This window comes from Micromys minutus (genome assembly GCF_963924665.1).
Source record: "Micromys minutus genome assembly, chromosome: 1".
NCBI lineage: Eukaryota > Metazoa > Chordata > Mammalia > Rodentia > Muridae > Micromys > Micromys minutus.
Genome location: NC_137969.1, coordinates 230102767 through 230121266, shown reverse-complemented (window position 1 = coordinate 230121266; position 18500 = coordinate 230102767). Strand labels below are relative to the sequence as shown.

The 18500-nt window shown below is 47.0% G+C and overlaps 1 protein-coding gene across 1 annotated transcript in view; it reads right to left on the bottom strand.

Annotated features, from left to right (window-relative positions):
• IFT43 (intraflagellar transport 43) overlaps positions 1–18500 on the bottom strand; it is a 71459-nt gene that overhangs the window by 5409 nt on the left and 47550 nt on the right. The window contains exons 4-5 of the mRNA XM_080917949.1: positions 16382–16414; positions 15141–15187 (exon numbers count right to left, since the gene is read on the bottom strand). Of these exons, the coding sequence (XP_080774075.1) occupies positions 15141–15187; positions 16382–16414 (80 nt within the window). The remainder of the gene's footprint in view (positions 1–15140; positions 15188–16381; positions 16415–18500) is intronic.

Sequence of the window (18500 nt, the reverse complement as noted above, 5' to 3'; positions counted from 1 at the left end):
GGCTATTTCTCTGCTTCACAGTTCCTGTTCAGTCTAACTGTAGGAAATACTGTGCTCTTAATGTCCAGTCTGATCACCCAGCCATCTCTCCACCCACCCACCCATCAACTTGTAGATCTGAGGCACTGACTGAGCATCTGACATGTGAAAGGTATCACGCCAGGTACAGCCAGAGGCAGCAGCAGGCAAGACGGACAGTCAGACAAGGATGATAAACAGAAACACGTAGCCTGCTTACAAATAAGAACACATACTAGGAAGGAGACTGACTTTGTTCTAAGAGAAAGCGATAGGGAGACCTAATTGTGAAAGTCACGTTATGCGTGCAATAAATTTGGGAGCGGTAGTGAAGTTTAGCATGGAAAGTTTGCCTTCCTTCTGCAAGCCTCTCCGTGTATGGATTTATGGAAAGATCAGGCACACCACAGCACATCCTATCCTTTAAAGTGCTGCGATGTCCTTCGGTACCTACAGGTGTGTAGTACTCTTTCCAAGAGCCATCTAGTATTCTAAGTGAATTCCCCATGACGCATGTAACCCAGTCCAGAGAGGGTCTGGTTCGAAGTATGAGGTGAGGATTTATAGAAGGCCCTGCTGGCATTAGGGAAGAGCAGCTGAGAACTGGAAGAGAGGCAGGATAAAGACGGGCAGGGACACTGTGAAGGTCCCTGGGGGCGGGGGAGTACCTTACAACCCTCAAGGTAGGTTGGGGTGGCTGGGGCGTGGGGCCCAGAAGACACTGGCCTGGCTTAGCAGCAGAGGAAGGACATGCAGAGGCAGTGAGAAAGCGGGGGTTGGCTGCTTGCTGTGCGTACATTATGGACACCCATGACGGGACAAGCATGGCAAAACTGCAAAGGGGGCTCTGCACACAGCAAGGACTATACCGGGAGGATAAGAGAGATGCACAGCTCTTGCTTTGTGACCAACTGAGTCCCGTGGGCAGAACTAAAAGCTTCACACATGGTCCTTGCATAATTCATTTGTGACCTCAGATGGACTTCACAGTGGTCTGAAATTTACCCTGTGCCTCCCACCCGCACAGTAAACCAGCAGGGGTCAAAAGTATGTCCTCAGGTAAGTACTAGCAAAGTGAAGGGCTGAGAAGAAATGAATCAACGGATGCCCCCCAAATGCCAAGTCATGCACAGGGCACCAAGGAAGGCCCAGTCCATCTCCTTTATGGTCTTTGGACTACAGTCCAATGGAGTGCCACTGGGGTCTGCACCGACACAGGAGGATTTGTTCTACAGGCCAACAAACAATGACTCCTGGATACTTCCTGGATTTCACAATATCATAGCAAAGGCTTTAGCTGGCTTGTAATCTGCAAGGCCTGCTGGGAAACAATGGATGATTGGAGACAAAGGGGCTAAAGTCAAGTTGTTCATCTAGACCCACTATGGACCACCTGGCTCCATCCTGAGGCTAGGTCACGCTGTTCTTCCCTAATCTCCATATTCTGGAAGCTCCTGATAGAGGCTTGTGTAACAGAGCTCTAAGAATCTGGTTAACAAAGGAAGATCTCTCTCTCTCTCTCTCTCTCTCTCTCTCTCTCTCTGACACACACACATTCTCTCATACATACACTGTCTCTGTCTCTCTCTTAAATACACACACACACACACATACACACACACACAAACATACCAAAACCTAGACTTCTGCTACCTCCTAGACCCACACTATCAGCTAAGAAACTGAAACTAGAAAAGGCTGCAGATAGAGAACTTGGTAGGTAGAGTCTTCCAAGCATGTGCAAGGCCCTAGGTCTAAGTCCTACCACAGAAGTACATAAACAGAAACAGTGCCTATAGAAATATAAAAATAATAAATGTACATCTCACAAGCACACCAATTGCAACTGGTTTCACTGGGTGAGACATTATCTTTTACCCTGAAACATTTTTACCATGGACAGCACCATCACCCCTAGACACTGACTTCTGACCCTCCTACTCCCTTGGCCTGACAATGAAGACCTCAAATTCTGCTTCAGGTGAGGCCACTTTAAACACCCCAGGTGGCAGCTTCTGCTCCCATCCTACTGTTTGCACTAAGACAGACTCTGATCACCCACCCTGAGCTTTGGCCTTCTGAGACAGTCCCCCTCTACCTCAAACTGGCCTCAAATCCACAGGGATCTTCTGCTTCAGTTCTCAGAGTGTTGGGATTACAGGCCCTGGCCATGTCACCAGCAGAAAGCAAATTACAAGGTGGACTCTGTTTACCCTGAGTACAGCTTGAATACCTCATAGGTTTTTCAGAGATAGGAATCAAAGCAGACCCCCTGGGTGTGGCCTCTGGAGATGATGTCTTCTTGGGTTCTGATTCTTAATGAGCTGATTTTTCTGAGACCAAACCTGGGCCTGGGCCACTCATGGCAAATGTTCTACCACTGAGTTTTATCCTGGTCCTGCTGGTTTTCTTGGCTGGGGATTTCTACACGCCTTGTTAGGCTTCTATAGAATATAGCATCTCTTCTACTTAGCATGTTCTCACCTTAACAGCCTCACTTTCCCAGATCCCTTAGGGTGTTTATGACAACGTCTGTACCCACCGCTTCGTCTGCTAACTGCTCGGAGCACACACCTCTTGGCGAACTTCTCTTCCGCTCTGTGACCTGGCCGCTGCAGGGACTTCATGCTCACCATTCACAAGTTCAACAACCAATCCACAGAAAGGAAATCTGGACAACTGCTTTAGCGGCCATGTTCTTGGCACACGGTGACCTGAAGACAGGGATCACTGCGCCTTCTCTCGGTAGCTGAAAACTTTGTTTTACTGAATGCTGTTACCTTCTGCATCACGTATGGGGAATTTTAAGCAGGCTAACGGAAGAAGGTCTGATTGAAGATGAAGTTAAGTGAAAGAAATTGGTCTCATTTAGCACATGACAGGATTCATCTGTGTTCCCAAGTCCACTGAGGTGGCATCGTGGGCGTTTCATATTCATGAGCCGCTGCGACACTGTGTCCCCTCATTTACAAAGAGCCGTGTTCAGCAAATTCTGTCCCTGTGGACACCCTGTGCATTTCATGGTCTTGTCAGAGAGACATCAAACGCTCCAGTAACCAAATACCAGAAAATGGCTTTAATTAGTGGAGCTCAATCGTATAAATAATTTTTTTCTAAGTGAAAAAATGGGGAATTTTTTAAAAGGGAAAAGAAAAGGGAGAAAGCAGTAGGCAACAGGCTTCAAACACCTGGAGGAACAAGGCAGAGAGGTCTCAGAGGGGTCCTGAGTGTTCCCCTGTACTGCCCGTGTCAGGAGCTGAGGTCTCCAGGTCCCCAGCAGGCTTGCTGTCTGAAGGCTTGTCCCTTGTGATTTCTACTCCTTAACACAGGGTCCAGGCTGTCCTCATTATGGGCAGATGAAGCACAGAACGCAGAAATGGTGGCAGAGGCCACAGAGTCACACTACAAACCCAGGACTGACTGGAGGCAAGAGGGTGGCTGAAGACAGAGCTCTGCTTGGGCAGCTCCCTGAAGAGGTCTGCAATAGAAGACAGAGTGCAAATGCCTGGCCTCGCATAGTGAAGCGCCCTGTGCTCTGCTAAACCAAAACTCGCCTGTGCTACTGGGGAGCTGAAGGTCAAAAAAGGCACTCTAGCAAGTGCCTGGCTCCTGAGCTGGGCTCACTCTCCATGCCGAGTTCTTGGTAGATCAGCAGCAGAGAAGGGGTTTGGTAAGAGCCTTCACAAGAGTCGAAGCCTGACCCCACTCTACCCACAGTGGGTAGCACCACAGACACAATTCCTTCCTTAGCACTCCGTTCTGCGAAAGCTCTAGAGGAATCAGTGATGGGCAGCGAGGATGAGCAGCAGGCAGGGCTGAGCTCTGGGGTCCGTTCCAGGGCAGCACTCATGAGAGACAAGTTAGCCTAAGAGGGCTTTAAGGGACTCAGTTCTGAGAAGACCCAACTGTTACATCTAGGGTGGCCTCTTGGGGCCGTCATCCCACTGGTGACTGGCAGCTGAAGAAATGAGGAGCAGGCTCCTCAGAGCTCCCTGGCAGTGTTCTCCAGCTTTTATCGGCAGGCCTGTGTTGAGGACGAGGAGGGAGAGAGGACTTTAAAGATAACAAAAGAACGTGTGGCTCGAGGAAGGGAGACTGAGGGGCTGTTCAGTGAGGCCTGGGATGAGGGACACGGTGTCAGTGAGAACGCCATCGCAGAAGTGTGTTAGAAACCAGGCATTTTGGATTCTATTTCATCCTCTTCATGTTCCTGGGAAAAAAACAAGACAAACTACACTGCTTTCATTCCAAATCCTTAGGTTTTGTGTTTTTCCTTATATATATTTATTAAAAAAAAAAAAATGCTCCTTTGATCGATGCCACCCGTGACACCCCACATACGGAACGCCTCTGAGCGGCTCCCTCCACGCGAGGCCACTGCTGGTGACAGCCAGCTGGTTTTGATCACAGCCATTCTGAATCGGATTTTCATAAGATAGATGAGGAGTCTTAGTGCTGCTCTCTCTTATCAGATGAGAAACGGAGGGGGAGGGGAGCACGGGTCCTGAGGGAACAGCGCAACAATCAAGGGCTCTGTGGTTCTTTCTCTGTCCCTCAGCAGCTGCAATTTTCAAAAGAGTTTGCCTCGGGCACTTTTAAATGATGGTGTCTCAAATCTGTAATCATCCTTCAAGAGCTTTCTCTTAAAGGGTCTTTTAGGTAAACCTAGTCCGTCAACCACACTTATGGACTCAGGAATCAAACTGTCCCCCAGCGAGCGGGTGTGTATCGTCCCCATGGTCGGTGACTGGTGGTGAAGTTTTATAAAGCTGGGGAACCAACACCAGGAAGAAAGATCTACCACTTGGCTAAGTTTACCTTGTGCAACGGTTGTGTGTGGGGGAGCCCCTCTTGCTTCCACCCCAGATTTTGGCTACCTGAAGGTTTGGCTGCTCAGGATTTATACGAATAAATGTCCATTTATGTCAGAAGGAAAAAAATTGTCCAAGCAGGGGCGAAGTGATACCCCATGTCTAACCTTAGACACATAGCCACACCTACTCCTTCCGCCATTTTTCCTAGGCAATGCCCAGCCATCAGGTTCCACATAAGCAATCAGCCATCTAATGAAGAGTGCGTGGGCAGACACCGCCATCCAGGGCCATGCTGGGCACGGGAGCAGCTCTGAAGCCAGGGTTCTCTTCACTGTAGACACATTAGGCTTTTTCTTTACACAATTCCCATCATTTGAAAAAGGACTGAGGACAGCGAGCCTCTCTCCTGGTCATATACACTCAAGGAGCTTAGAGTCTCTGTGTAGACTGTTCTCCTGAGGAGCTGGCTCTACAGACTGGCTCTCCTACTCTTGAGCCGCAGTTGCTCACTCCCTTCACAACTGTGTGGAAGAGAGGCTGCATCTGGCTCTGAAAGCGGAACCACCACTCAGCCACATCTGGACAACTAAATCGGAGCAAGTCCATCCTATTAGAGTCTACCTTCTGCCCTCAGGAGGAAGAAACCAGGAGCTAAGAACACATCCCCTCTTTTTTATCATGATTTCAAAAGATATAACTCTCCTTCACATTCATCAGCTGAATGTTGGGGACCCACTACGAATCACATGTGGGAGACACAGCGCTGACGGTGCTTTGCCCATGTTCTGGGGGGAAGGTTACACAGCCTTCTTCATCAAAGCCATCCATGCATACATGGTACGGAGCTTTTGATCTCATTCTGCCCCCTTCATATGAGGACATGCGAGTAACCTGTGCATGTGAACAAAGACTGACCCAAGAGAAAGTGGCTGTTGACTGTGCTTCGTTCAGACCTAGATGTGATGACAGCACCTCTGGTGAGTCTGTCACGGTCTGAATGGGAAGTGTCCCCACGAGTTCCCAGCCATGGATCCCATTCTCCAGTGGCAGTGACACCATGAACCTACGGACCTTAGGAGGTAGCACCCAGCTGGAAGAACTGGTGACAGGTCTTTGCAGGTTATATCATCAGTGGTGCACCAAGATGTAAAAAGCCACTGCCACACCCGCACATACATCTACCACTGTGAATTTAACTACCTCATCATCCATCTGCTCCATGATGGACTGAGACCCTCCAAAACTGTGAGCCAAAATAAATTCCAGCTTATACTGTGGTCACAGTGATTCAAAAGTGAGGTGTGACCTGAAACTTCAGGATACCGCTCAGACAGAGCTCTCTCTCTCTCTCTCTCTCTCTCTCTCTCTCTCTCTCTCTCTCTATCTCTATCTCTATCTCTATCTCTGTCTGTCTGTCTGGGCTTTGCCAGTTGCAGCAACAGTATTCTACTGTGTGCTTCTTGCCAATGCTATGCAAAACCCCCTCCAGGGGCCCAAAGTGACAGGGCTCATCTTAGACTGAGATGTTTAAAATTATGAACCCAAACAAACCTTTCTCTTTCTAAGTCCATTGTCTTAAGTATTTCATTATAGTAAGGGAAAGATGACATTACAGCTACTTTCCTTGTTGCTATGACAAAACACCAGACAAGAAGCAACTCGGGAAAAGGTTTATCTTGGCTCACAATCTGAGGGAATAACCCATGGTGGCAAGGAAGCTGAGACAGCAGGAGCCCAAGGTGGCCGCTCACGAGAGCAAGGGATGCTGCTGCTCCGTTAGCTTTCTCCCTTTTACTCAGGGTGGGTAGGTCTTGCTACCACAGTTCCTCTAATCTAGAAAGTCTCTCACTTGTCTCTAGGGCGATTCTGCATCTTGTCAAGAAGAAAACCAATATATATCATTACACTGATTAAAACAAGGCCGTTGAACATAAATATCGATGAGGGCATACAGCCTCTTAAGTAACACTGGAAACAAAGCTACCAAGTATTCAGGACTCAGCACTTCCTACAGACTGCTTTCGCCATATTACAGTTAGGTACCTACACGGTGGAACAGAATATGCTATGATGTTGTTCCCAATTGTTCCAGCCCTGGCAGTAGTGAGTGTCACACTGGTAGCTTGTAACAAGCCAACATGGCACCACAGAACCTGGCAGGCCCTGCCCTTCCTGACTGGTTTTCTTCCTCTGGAGTAGCTGGTTGCTAATTTGCTGGTACCGGCTTATTTACTGGGCTTGTGACCTGGATGAGTATAAACTGCAAAGCTTCTGCTTCCTCCGTGAGAAGCTGCAATTCACCTTGGTGAGCCCACACAGCAGCTTCACACAGTCAGTCAGCACCACATAGTCAGAACCACACCATCAGCCTCACAGTCAGCACCACATAGTCAGAACCACACCATCAGCCTCACAGTCAGCACCACATAGTCAGAACCACACCATCAGCCTCACAGTTAGCCCTGTGGTGGACACAAACTTTATTATCAATGCTCTTTCCTGTAGGATTGGTTTCTGTTTCAAAATTCTTACCCAATGTCCTGTAAACAAAGTAAGGCCAAAGGGAGGATAGCCTGGCTCTTGGCCCACAACCTTCGAGTGCTGGCTTCAGTTACCTGCTGAAGCCGGGAAGGTGACATAATGCACTTCTAACCAGTGGTAATTATTATTGCTTAACTAAAATTATGAACACAAAGCAACCAGGCTTGGGAGGCACCTAGGAAATGCCACGGCTGCACGAAGCTTCGAGAAGGCAGGCAACACATGAAAACTGTTCTCACTAAGCATGGGAGGTTAAGGCATCGGGGCTCCATCTTATCTGTTCTTAAAGAAGTCTTTCCAATTCTTCTTTTTCTTCGTTCAAGCTCAAAGTGACTCTGCTGTTTGCAGGAGGGATGCGGGATGTGGCAGAAGGGTTAAGCAGGAATGAGGCATCACTAAAGAGAGGCAGAAAAGCCCAGAGATGACTGGGGAGCAGGAGTCAGAGCACAGAGATAGCCCTCTAGAGATAGCGCGTTTCCAATTCCGCTGACAGTGCTCACCTCGCATCTCTTCCAGCCTCATTGCGTAGCTGTGTTCAGCCACTTTTACCTATTTTCCCTGTTGACATGGATAGAAAATTGAGCAATTACCCTTAAACTCAAAGCTCTCAGATCATCCAGATTGCTACACTTGAAGAATTAAGTCCCTAGTCGCCCCTGGCTAGAAGTGGCTCGACTCAGCTTGTCCTTTAAGAATTAAACACTTTTTTGGTTGGCCAGAAGGATTTATTATTCCTAGGTTTAAGGCATTTCACTTCTGTCAAAACTGGACCTCAGGATGTGAAAGAGACAGCTCTCCCCAGAGGGGCCGAGGTGCACCCACAGCCTGGGGCTGCTATGAGAGGGAGTCATAGTGCCAGACATGGTCCTGCCGGATGCAAGAAGATAATGCTTTAATACAGTGGCTCCTTTTACTGAGCTCCCATTTTCAAGGACTTTCCATTCTCAAAGGCTTGGTTAGGGAGGCTCATGGATGGTTTTCTAACTTGCATTTTGGTTGGACATAAATGACTTGAAAATAGAATCTATGTCCAGTAGTATATCCAGAGACAGTTTTAGCCTGAATATTCTTTGCATATGTGTATGCACGTTCACATGTGTGCTTGCACGTCATGGCTAGAGACATGAGGTGTCTTCCTCAATTGCTCACCACCTTATTTGTTGAGACAGGGTCTTTCATTGAAATTGAAGCTTCAAGTTTGGTTACGCTGGGTAGCAAGCACCCCAGGGATGGCTCTTGTTTCTACTTCCCCAGTGTTGGGGTTGTAGGCACACACCGCAGTACCCAGGGTTTTCATGTGGGTGCTGATAAAAAGAGTCCTTTGTCAATGGAGGTTTCTCCCCAGTTTCCCTGAATACGCTTTTCCCTTCTCCATATCTGTGCGACCTCTTGATGTCTTTTACAGCCTCATAAGCTACCTCGGGCTTGCCTTGTACTACTGGGTGAGTTTTAGGGCTGACAGAGACCATGTAGGGCTAGAAAAGGGTAGAAGGGGAATCCATCTTTCTACCTGTCATTTCCTACTCTGATCTCCCACCCACACTGCCCTTCCCTGGCAACTTCTGCTCTACTATCAGCTGATGCTTGGCGTCACTTCTTTGTACTGTCCTTCCCTTCTGTCACCCAGTTCAAGTTAGGTTTCTATTTTCCTAATGCCACTTGCTCTCCTCTTTCAAGGGACTGAGTCAATGTGTGTTCCTACTTATTCAGTTGCATGATAAGGCCTTCTGCTCCTGTCCCCTGATAAGCTATAAGCTGCCTTGACGGCAGAGACAGTGAGTATCTCTCTCCTTGCTATACCCTGGAGGCCAGCCACTCAGCAGAGTATTGTACAAATGGTGGCCAAGTCAATGATTCAGTGAGTGGCTTGTCCAACATTACTCTCAGAGACTGAGTTCAATGCTATTCCAGAGATGATATTTCTTTTCAAATGCCACATGACCTTCCAGTGACAGACAGCCAATGGCTTTACAACAGGACAAAACCATGACTTTAAGAATGAACGATCGGGGCTAGAGAGATGGCTCAGTGGTTAAGAGCACTGGCTACTCTTCCAGAGGTCCTGAGTTCAAATCCCAGCAACCACATGGTGGTTTACAGCCATCTGTAATGGGGTCTGATGCCCTCTTCTAGAATGGGTATATCTGCAGATAGAACACTCATATACATAAAAATAAAAAATAATAAAAATGGGATATAATAGAAAATTACAAATAGCAAAAGAAATAACCACTAGAGAGAGGGAAAAAAAGAAGCCTACAGAATGGAAGAAGAAAATCCCTGGCAACTATGTATCAGTGGATGATTTTAAGGAATTTAAATGTGGCACATATAGAGAACTTCAAACATTAAACACCAAATCCCTCCAACTGATAAATGGGTCCATGAACTGGATAGAAAGTTCTAAAAAAAAGAAATACAAATAAATACTTGATAAAGTGTTCAACATCCTTAGCCATTTGAACTTCTTTGAGAGTCCCCCTCACCCTAGTCAGAATAAGCATCATCAAGAAAACCAGTAACGATCAATGCCAAGACCGTGGAGAGAGGACACCAGCACTGCTGGAGGGGAGAGAGATGGGAGGAGACATTAGGGAGGAGCCACTGTGGGAATCAGTCTGGTTCCTCAAACACTAGAAACAGAGCTACCATGACTTAGCTGGACCACTCCCAGGAATATGCTGGAAGGACATGAGTCCATGCACCATGGAGACCATGCCTCCTTCTGCTCTACTCTCCATCACTAAGAAATGGAATCGGCCTAGCTGTCCATATGCAGGTGGAAGAAGAAATGTGGTCACACAGGGGAATTTTAGTACCCCAGAAAGGAAGGTGAAATGGTGACCTTCAGAGGAAAGGGGTGCAACTGAAGACCATCACACCGTGCAACAGGCCAGACCCAGAAACATAGTTAAATACTGCATATTCTCTTATACATAGTCTCTAGATTTAAATGTACATATACTGTGTGTGCATGTATGCATGTGTGTGAGTGTGTATGTGTGTGAGTGTGTGTGTGTGAGTGAGTGTGTGTGTCTATGATATGAAAGGAGAAGGGGAGACCTTAAGGGAAGAGGAGGAGAAGAGATTAACAGGGCACATATGACAAGAAAGCAGGAGGGAACGCTATTTGATGGGAAGAGGGACACCAGGAAGTCACAGGGAACAGGCATAAAAGACCTAAGTATACAACACATGTGTAAAAATCCCTAAATGAAACCCATATACTAACTTGAAATGTATATTAAAAGAGTACATGGCTCTGCCATTGAAGGATGCTCATCTAAACAGAGAAGACTTTTCCCTCCCCCGCCCACAAAGGTCACATGGTGCTCTGGCTGCCCATTACTCTCCGGATGTTTTCTATAATCCAGCCTCCCACTTGTCCAATCACTGTGTGTAGGGTCAGTGAAGTGCTTCAAGCTGGGACCAGCAGCTTAGAAAGATAACCACAAATCTCCAGGACATCATTTAAGGCAGTATGTAGTTGGAAAGGACAAGTATCAGGCCTAGCTCTGCAAACCAGGGTCCTGACTGAGTACACCAACCCTTCTCCACCTGCAGTCTCTCCTTACACTAGGTCCTTTCTTCGAGTCCTATTCACCCTTCATGACCTGGGCCAAGTTCTCCCTACTTCCTGAAGTGCTTCAGCCCACACACATCTAAGTGTGCACACGAACATGTAGCCGGGCCACCCCCCAGTCTGCCATAGATACATAATCCCTGCTGTGTTTTTGTTCTTACATCTTCTGTTTTGCTTCCCCACAAGAGTCTGCTTTCCTTTAGGGTAGATAGAGCCGTCCTTGGTCTTGTAGAGGATTTGCAAATCAGTTCCCAAAGACCTAATCCAACTTGCACAAGTGTTCTTACACAATGTTTTAAAATTCTTTCTTGGGGTATGGGAGCCTAGCTTGGTGACAGACAGACTGCTTAGAACACTTACAGCCCTGGGCAACAAGCTCCAGCACCACAAGCCCGAGAGTGTCATTTTTAATTTCGTATTTAATTTTCTCATGCTGGGGACTGAAGCTTACAGGATATATGGACATTTTACAATCAGAAATACATCCTTAGTCTGTCTGTCTTCTGTTGGGATATAATTTGAAATCTTTCAAGCTGTACTCTCTGCACTCATCACAAGCTCCAATGCTGTGACCTCCGGTTGTTACATGTGCTTGTATTCTCTGTCTGGCCTCTGTATCCATCTGAGCTCACAGCCTAGCCATGGTCTTGCAAACAGTCCCAGGTCACGTCTTTTGTCTCACCAGCAGATGCCCAAGCCCATTATAAATGTCACTCACTCTGTTTCTATTCTGAAATCATCAAAGTTCCTTTCTTCTTCTTTTTTTAAAGAAGGGGAAGGCATTGTTGGGAAGATATCACCCTCCTTCCTCCTCCAGGTGGCAGACAGAGTGAGTGTCATGTGCTCTTTCTGTGAAGTCCCCGAGACTGTAGCTAGTAAGACAAGGCTCCTGAGCATGTTCCATGGGAAACATACAGGGAAGCAGTGGGAGTGTCTTCTCCCTGGATCAGACACTCCTACAATCCTGGGACTGCCTTTGTTGCCACCATCTCTAGCACCTTGGGAAGATAGGCCCCAGGGCCACGGGATGAAACCCTATTGGCTTTCCCCCATAAACCTAAGCCCCGAGGCTGGCGGCAGGAGAGCAGACAGAATGAGAGATTTGGGCTCTGCTCTTCTCCCTTTGGGATGACCACCAGTGACCCATCCCTGCCAGGTGTGATGAGCCCTTCCCATGTGATAACAGTCCTTGCTCCCCTAAGAACCTGGATGAGGTTTTATCAAGGAAGCCAGTGGGTCTCCTTAGAAGTTCAAAAGGCTGTTTAATATCATTGACTGTGTGGCCATTAATGACGGAGGAATCATTCCAGGGGACCCATTGGATACTCTTAAGTTCAAAGGAGCAGCCTTTACTAGCCAATCAAGTAATTCTCTGAGCAAAGTAATTCTAGAAACTAGTTACATGCAACATATGATTCTTAGTGCATAATGGGTTCCAAACATTCTCATTCAACGAAATGGACTAAGCCGAGTGTGAAGTGTGACGTATGAGCTGACTTTCCATTAAGGCCACAAACAGAACTGAATGGACTGTCGGATGTAGGTGTCTCTCCTGCAGGGGTTGGGGAGGTGGGGTGCTCTCTCACAAGAAAGGAGTTTGTTTCAGGCCCCCATGTCAAAACCTCAAGTTTCAAGTGCCAGGTTTGTGAAGGAGAAACCTTCACAAACTAGAGCTATTATCTGAAAACAGGCCTCTCTCTTCTATCCTTTCTTGGAGAAACCTGACAAGCACCTGTCAAACACTGTAAGCAGTCTGTGGTAAAGATGCCAGCACACCTGAGACATTCCTCACAAAGGCTGAAAATAAGAGCTCTGAAGTCAAAGGTCAGCCTCAAAATCCTGCTGCCACCATTTACTAGTTGTGTGACCTTGGGCAAGGTTACTCCTCTCTGACTTAAGCTTGCCTGTTTTCAAAAACGGGGACAATGAGCAATCCAAGTGTTCATCTAGCAGGTTAATACACTGTGGTATATCCATATAATGGAAGATACTAACAACACATGTAACAGCCTGGACCAATGTTGGAATCATAATGAGATTTTAGGGGGGGCAGGATGTTCATGCTTCTAATTATGTAAACTGGGGTAAAATGAGTACATGTGCTTTCATTTATTCTCCAGAATGAAATTCTTTTATTGTGGAAAAAAAAAAAAAAGCACCAATAGTTGTTGAGGCCAGAGGCAGAGTAGGGATGAGCTGAGGTGGGAGATGTATGCTCACTGTAACAGATGTTCACAGGACGGAACTGTCAGCCATACTCGGAAAGTCTACCTTAAAAGGCTCTCTGTACTTAAACAGACTCAGTGAAGTTCATTGAAAACCTTTGGCAAGGGGAGATAGGTTCAGGAAAATCCTTGGTGCCCAGATCAAAAGCTATAAGCAGGGTGGTATGTGCCCAAAACTCCAGCAATGCAGGGCAAGGGAAGCAGGCACTGAGCACACCGGCCAGCCTATCACACTGACAAATTCCAGGACAGTTCTTTTAAAAAATAAAGGTAAAGAGTTATCAAGAAATGATGATGCACACAACACACACACACACATACCCACCGTCACACAGCATGGGGAAGAGTCCTAGCCATAGAATATTGATCGTTCTTGAGAATTACATGACACAGTATGTAAAATGTAAGCTGTATGGCTATCATCCCAGCATGTAGGAATCTAAAGCCAGGGGAACAGAAGTTTGAGGCTAGCCTGAGCTACATGGAAACTGCTGTCCAAATAAGTAAGTAAGTAAATAAGTAAGTAAGTAAATAAGTAAGTAAGTAAGTAAGTAAATAAGTAAGTAAGTAAGTAAGTAAATAAGTAAGTAAGTAAGTAAGTAAGTAAATAGTAGCAAACAAGAAAACAAGAAGCACTGGCTTGGTGGCTGGTACACGGTGAACATTTAGTAGTAAACGACAGTGACATTGACTGAGGGGCAAGAGCAGATTCTCCGGTGTCTCTCTGAGTCCTGCAACACTACAAAATGAACTCTAAGCCTCAATGTCTTAATGTGTTTAAGGGCAGGTGTGTTTGAGACAGCCTGTGGAGCCCCTCCAAGCGGTGGACATCTGATGGCAACCAGTACGGCCTCCAGTCCCTCGCATTCACACACAGCAAGTGCAGCATTTGCAAAGGTTGGCCTGTGACATTTTATAGTTACTCCCTGAGATGTATCATTTTCCACAATGGGGGGAAAAGTGAAGAAACTAGTTTCAGAAGCCCTTCCAAGGGTGCGGGAAGGCGGCTCCAGGCAGAGTGGCTAACAGCCTGGGGACAGGTCAGTGGGCAATCACCCGGGATCACGAGATATGCTGTTTTCTTGTCGTTTCCATTTGGTTTCTGCCAAAAAGCCCTAGAAATCATGTTTCCTGGATTTAATGTTTTCTTACACAAAACCCAAGTTTCCTGGTATTACAAACAAATATACAAGCAACTGGAGACAGAAGTCACCCGGAAAACAGCCCGCAGGACATGACTTATTATCTATACACTCCTACCCACCCGTCCAGACTGGCCTGGTAACCCCATTACCATCCCCATCTCCGGGTTCCTAGCTAAGGCTGCTGTCTTCTCCAGACCTCAGCAACAACATAACTCAGCTATCAAACTTCAGCCTGTCATGAATCCATTCAGGCAGCTTGTTTGAATTAGTTCAGTTCTGTGTCCTCCCTCCCCCTCCAGGTTCTATCCTGGGCATGGCCTGGGACCTGTATCTGACCCGCTATCCCAGAACATTTCACGAGCCTTCTTTCTGACCCCACCCAGTCTTGGGATTGCCAGGTCTTACAGACTGAATTCTCCCTCTTCACATGTAGATACACACAAACTTGCTAAAAACACGTAGGGGCAGTGCTTCCAAAGAGTGAGCGGTACCACACTTGCTCCCACTGTAAACACTGGGGTGGTGGAGGAGTGCGTGGCAGGCTGTACTCAGACACTAGAGCTGTGAAGTGAGCCAGTGGTCATCCTGGCTTTCTGCACAGAGGTAAGCTGAGCACTGTCACTGCAGAGACGCCCATACTGAGTATGGAGTCCTTGTGAGGTGAGGAGGAGACTGAATTTTAGGGGAGCTTTGGTGGCTGCAATTGGAGAAGCAGAGGTGTGAGTAGCTGTCTAGGATTTAAGCACAAGCCCAGGCCTCCCTGGAGGCTCCCAGGTCTCCTGCCCACACCGTGACTTCCACTGAGGCCACTCACCTTCTCCTTCCTCCGACCCCGTCTGACTCTTCTGTCTGAGGCGGCGGCTGTGAGAAACAGGAGAGAAGAAAGAGTATTAGCCCAGAGTTAATACGCGTCCTGACTACTGTTATGTCAACTGGACACAAGCTAGAGTCAGCTAGGAGGAGGGAGCCTCATTTGAGAAGATGCTTCCATAAGATCCAGCTGTAGGGACATTTCCTAAAGAGTGATTGGTCGGGGAGGGCCCAGCTCATTGTAGGTGGTACCATCCTGGGCTGTGATCCTGGATTTTATAAGAAAGAAGGCCAAGCACACCATGAGGAGCAAGCCAGTAAGCAGCACCCCTTCAAAGCCTCTGCATCAGCTCCTGCCTCCAAGTTCCTGCCCTGTTTGAGTTCCTGTCCTGACTTCCTTCATTGATGTGGGAATGTGAGCTAAATAAACCCTTTTCTCTTTAACTTGCTTTTGGTCATGGTGTTTCATTACAGCAACAGAAACCCCAACTAAGACAACAGTTAATAGATAAAACTTCTCCTTCTTCAATAATCGTGGTTAAACCTTTTCAGGCAAACGGCGTTGCTGGCCGTGGAACACAGCATTCCCAAGGGCAGTACCCAGGCTGACATGGATGCTCCCCACCTCTGGAGGGGTGAGAATGCCTGCCATTAGATCCTGCTCTACAGTCTCTCCCCTTAATTTTAACTAACTTCATCTTTCAAATGTAAATCTTGGGGGAAGGACAGCATCCGTGGACTGTCATTACAGCTGCGAACCTGTGCTATTACAGTGGAAGTCTGGGCTGGTAACCTGATACCTGGACAAGTAAACAGCCTGTGGTGAGACTGTGACACGGATATCAGCTGTCCTTCAGGGAGGAGGCAGTGTGAAGCAAGCTCTGAATTCACCACACAGATCCCAGGCCACGGCCTGATTCTGGACCAACTGATTTCTCTTGGAAAACTTACAATTTTTATCTGTATTTTGTCTGCATATTTGTATGTGCCCCGTGTGTGCCTGGTTTCCATGGTGGTCAGTAGAGGGCGAGCTCCAGTTCCATCCTCTAGAAGTGGGGTAAGGATGACTGTAAGCTGCTATGTGGGTGCTGCAAATCCAACCCAGGAGTCCTGTAAATACTGAGCCATCTCTCTAGGCTTCCATCTGCTTTCCCAATGCTCAACACAGGCTGGAGAGACAATGACAGCCACGGTCACACCACTGGCAAAGCTTACTACAGGATACACAGTAATTTGGGGACTTACTCTTCCATCTCTTCAGAAGCTTTCTTTCCCAATCTGGAAAAAAAAAAAAGAGAGACAATATTTAAGACAACCCATGAATCTCACACACTGAAACATTACCTTGGAAGAAGCACAAGTGGGCACAAGTCAGCACATCCCAAATGCTTTCTTTGCAGCCACTGTAAGGGTACATGCATCTGCACACATGTGTGCGTGCCTTAGTGTGCATATGTGTATATCTGTATCTGTCTGTCTGTATATGTATCTTGTGTATGGTTCTCTGTGTGTCTGTGTATATGTGTATGAGTGATGCCTCTGTATGTGTCTCTGTAAGTATCTGTGTGTGTGCCTGGGCATATGTGTCTCTGTGTGTATCTGTGTGTGTATGTGTCTCTATGCATCTGTGTGTGTGTGTGTGTGTGTGCGCGTGTGTGTCTGTCTGTCTCTGTTTATCTATGTGTTGGGGAGAGAGGTACACACTCAGGTATACATATATTGAGCAGAGGCAGAGATTGCATCAGATGTATCCCTAGATCCCCCTTTACCACCAACCCATGTTGCGCTCTTTAACATAGAGATGACTAGTAACTCTCTATGTCGACCAGGCTGGCCTAAAACTCACAGGAATTCATTTGCCTTGCATCTGCTTCCCGAATGCTGGGTTTAAAGGCCCATACCACCACACCCTGACACCTCATCTTTTGAAACAGGATTTCTCTCATTGAACCCGGTACTCACTGACTGGCTAGACTGGCTGGCCAGCCATCTCTGGACCTCTGCCTCATGCCAGGGTGACAAGCATACATGACCATATCATGTTTTTTTTTTCCAAGATTTGTTTATTTATTTTATGAGTACACTGTAGCTATCTTCAGACACACCAGAAGAGGACATCAAATCTCATTACAGATGGTTGTGAGCCACCATGTGGTTGCTGGGAATTGAACTCAGGACCTCTGGAAGAGCAGTCAGTGCTCTTAACCACTGAGCCATCTCTCCAGCCCCCATATCATGTTTTTGTTTTGTTTTGATTTTATGTTTTTCCAGATGGGGTTTCTCTGTGTCATCCTGACTGTCTTGGAACTCACTATATAGACCATGCTGGGCTTAAACTCAGAGAACTGCCTGCCTTTGTCTCTCAAGTGCTAGGATCAAAGGCAGGCACCGCCACCTATTGGCCCCATATCACATGTTTTTTTAAATGTATATCTGGGGATCAGAACTCAGGTCCTCAGGATTGCACTGCTGGTTACTTTACTGACTGGGCCATATTCCCAGTCCCCTGTAAGGCCCTTTTAAAGCCTTAACTCTATGACTACAATAGCAAGCAGAACCTGAAGGGATGCAGACAGTGCCTCTTTTACCAACCGACAGCATGCTGTTTGCAATGATGAAGGCTCTGGTCACATTTGGGTCTATTCCAGCCTAGGCTGTTAAGCTCACAGGAGCAACAAGGATGCAGGGATTCCTCTGCTCAGCAAGCCATCTTCAATCTCATCAGCATGAGGGACCAGAGACACATTAGTGGTCCTGGTGAGGAGTAAGTCTAAGATGCTCCATGAGAATCTGGACCTGTGTGGCACCCAAGCCTTAACCTCAGAGAGCAGTCCCCACATGTCAGTGACATGAGACCCATCAGGAAACCTGTTAGACATACAGGCCGCTGGACCAGATATGGAAAGACTTCTGGATCAGCTGATGTAGGGATGGGGAACCCAGGGTGCCAAACTGTTGTTGCTATTTGTGGTATTATTATTGCTGCCATTATATGATATTATCATTAATATTTTGTTATTGGGAACTGAAGTAGCAACAAAAATAGTTTTTTTTTTTATTGCTGGTTGGGGGTCACCACAACATGAGGAACTATATTAAAGAGTCACAGCATTAGGAACACTGAGAACCATTGTTCTAGAGTATAGGTGAATTTGGTTTGGACCACACTGCTGATTGTTCTTGTAAACAAATGCTCATCTTTCTGGATTATGGCAATAAAAATCTTGGCAGCAACACAACCTCTGGGACAGAAGCCTGAACTTTGCCACCCTGGGGTCTGTCCTACAAGGTCAGGAATAGTTCTGAGTCACTGAGTCTGTGCTGTTGGTTTTCTTAGAGGAGCCAAGGGACAGGAGGGTGATTC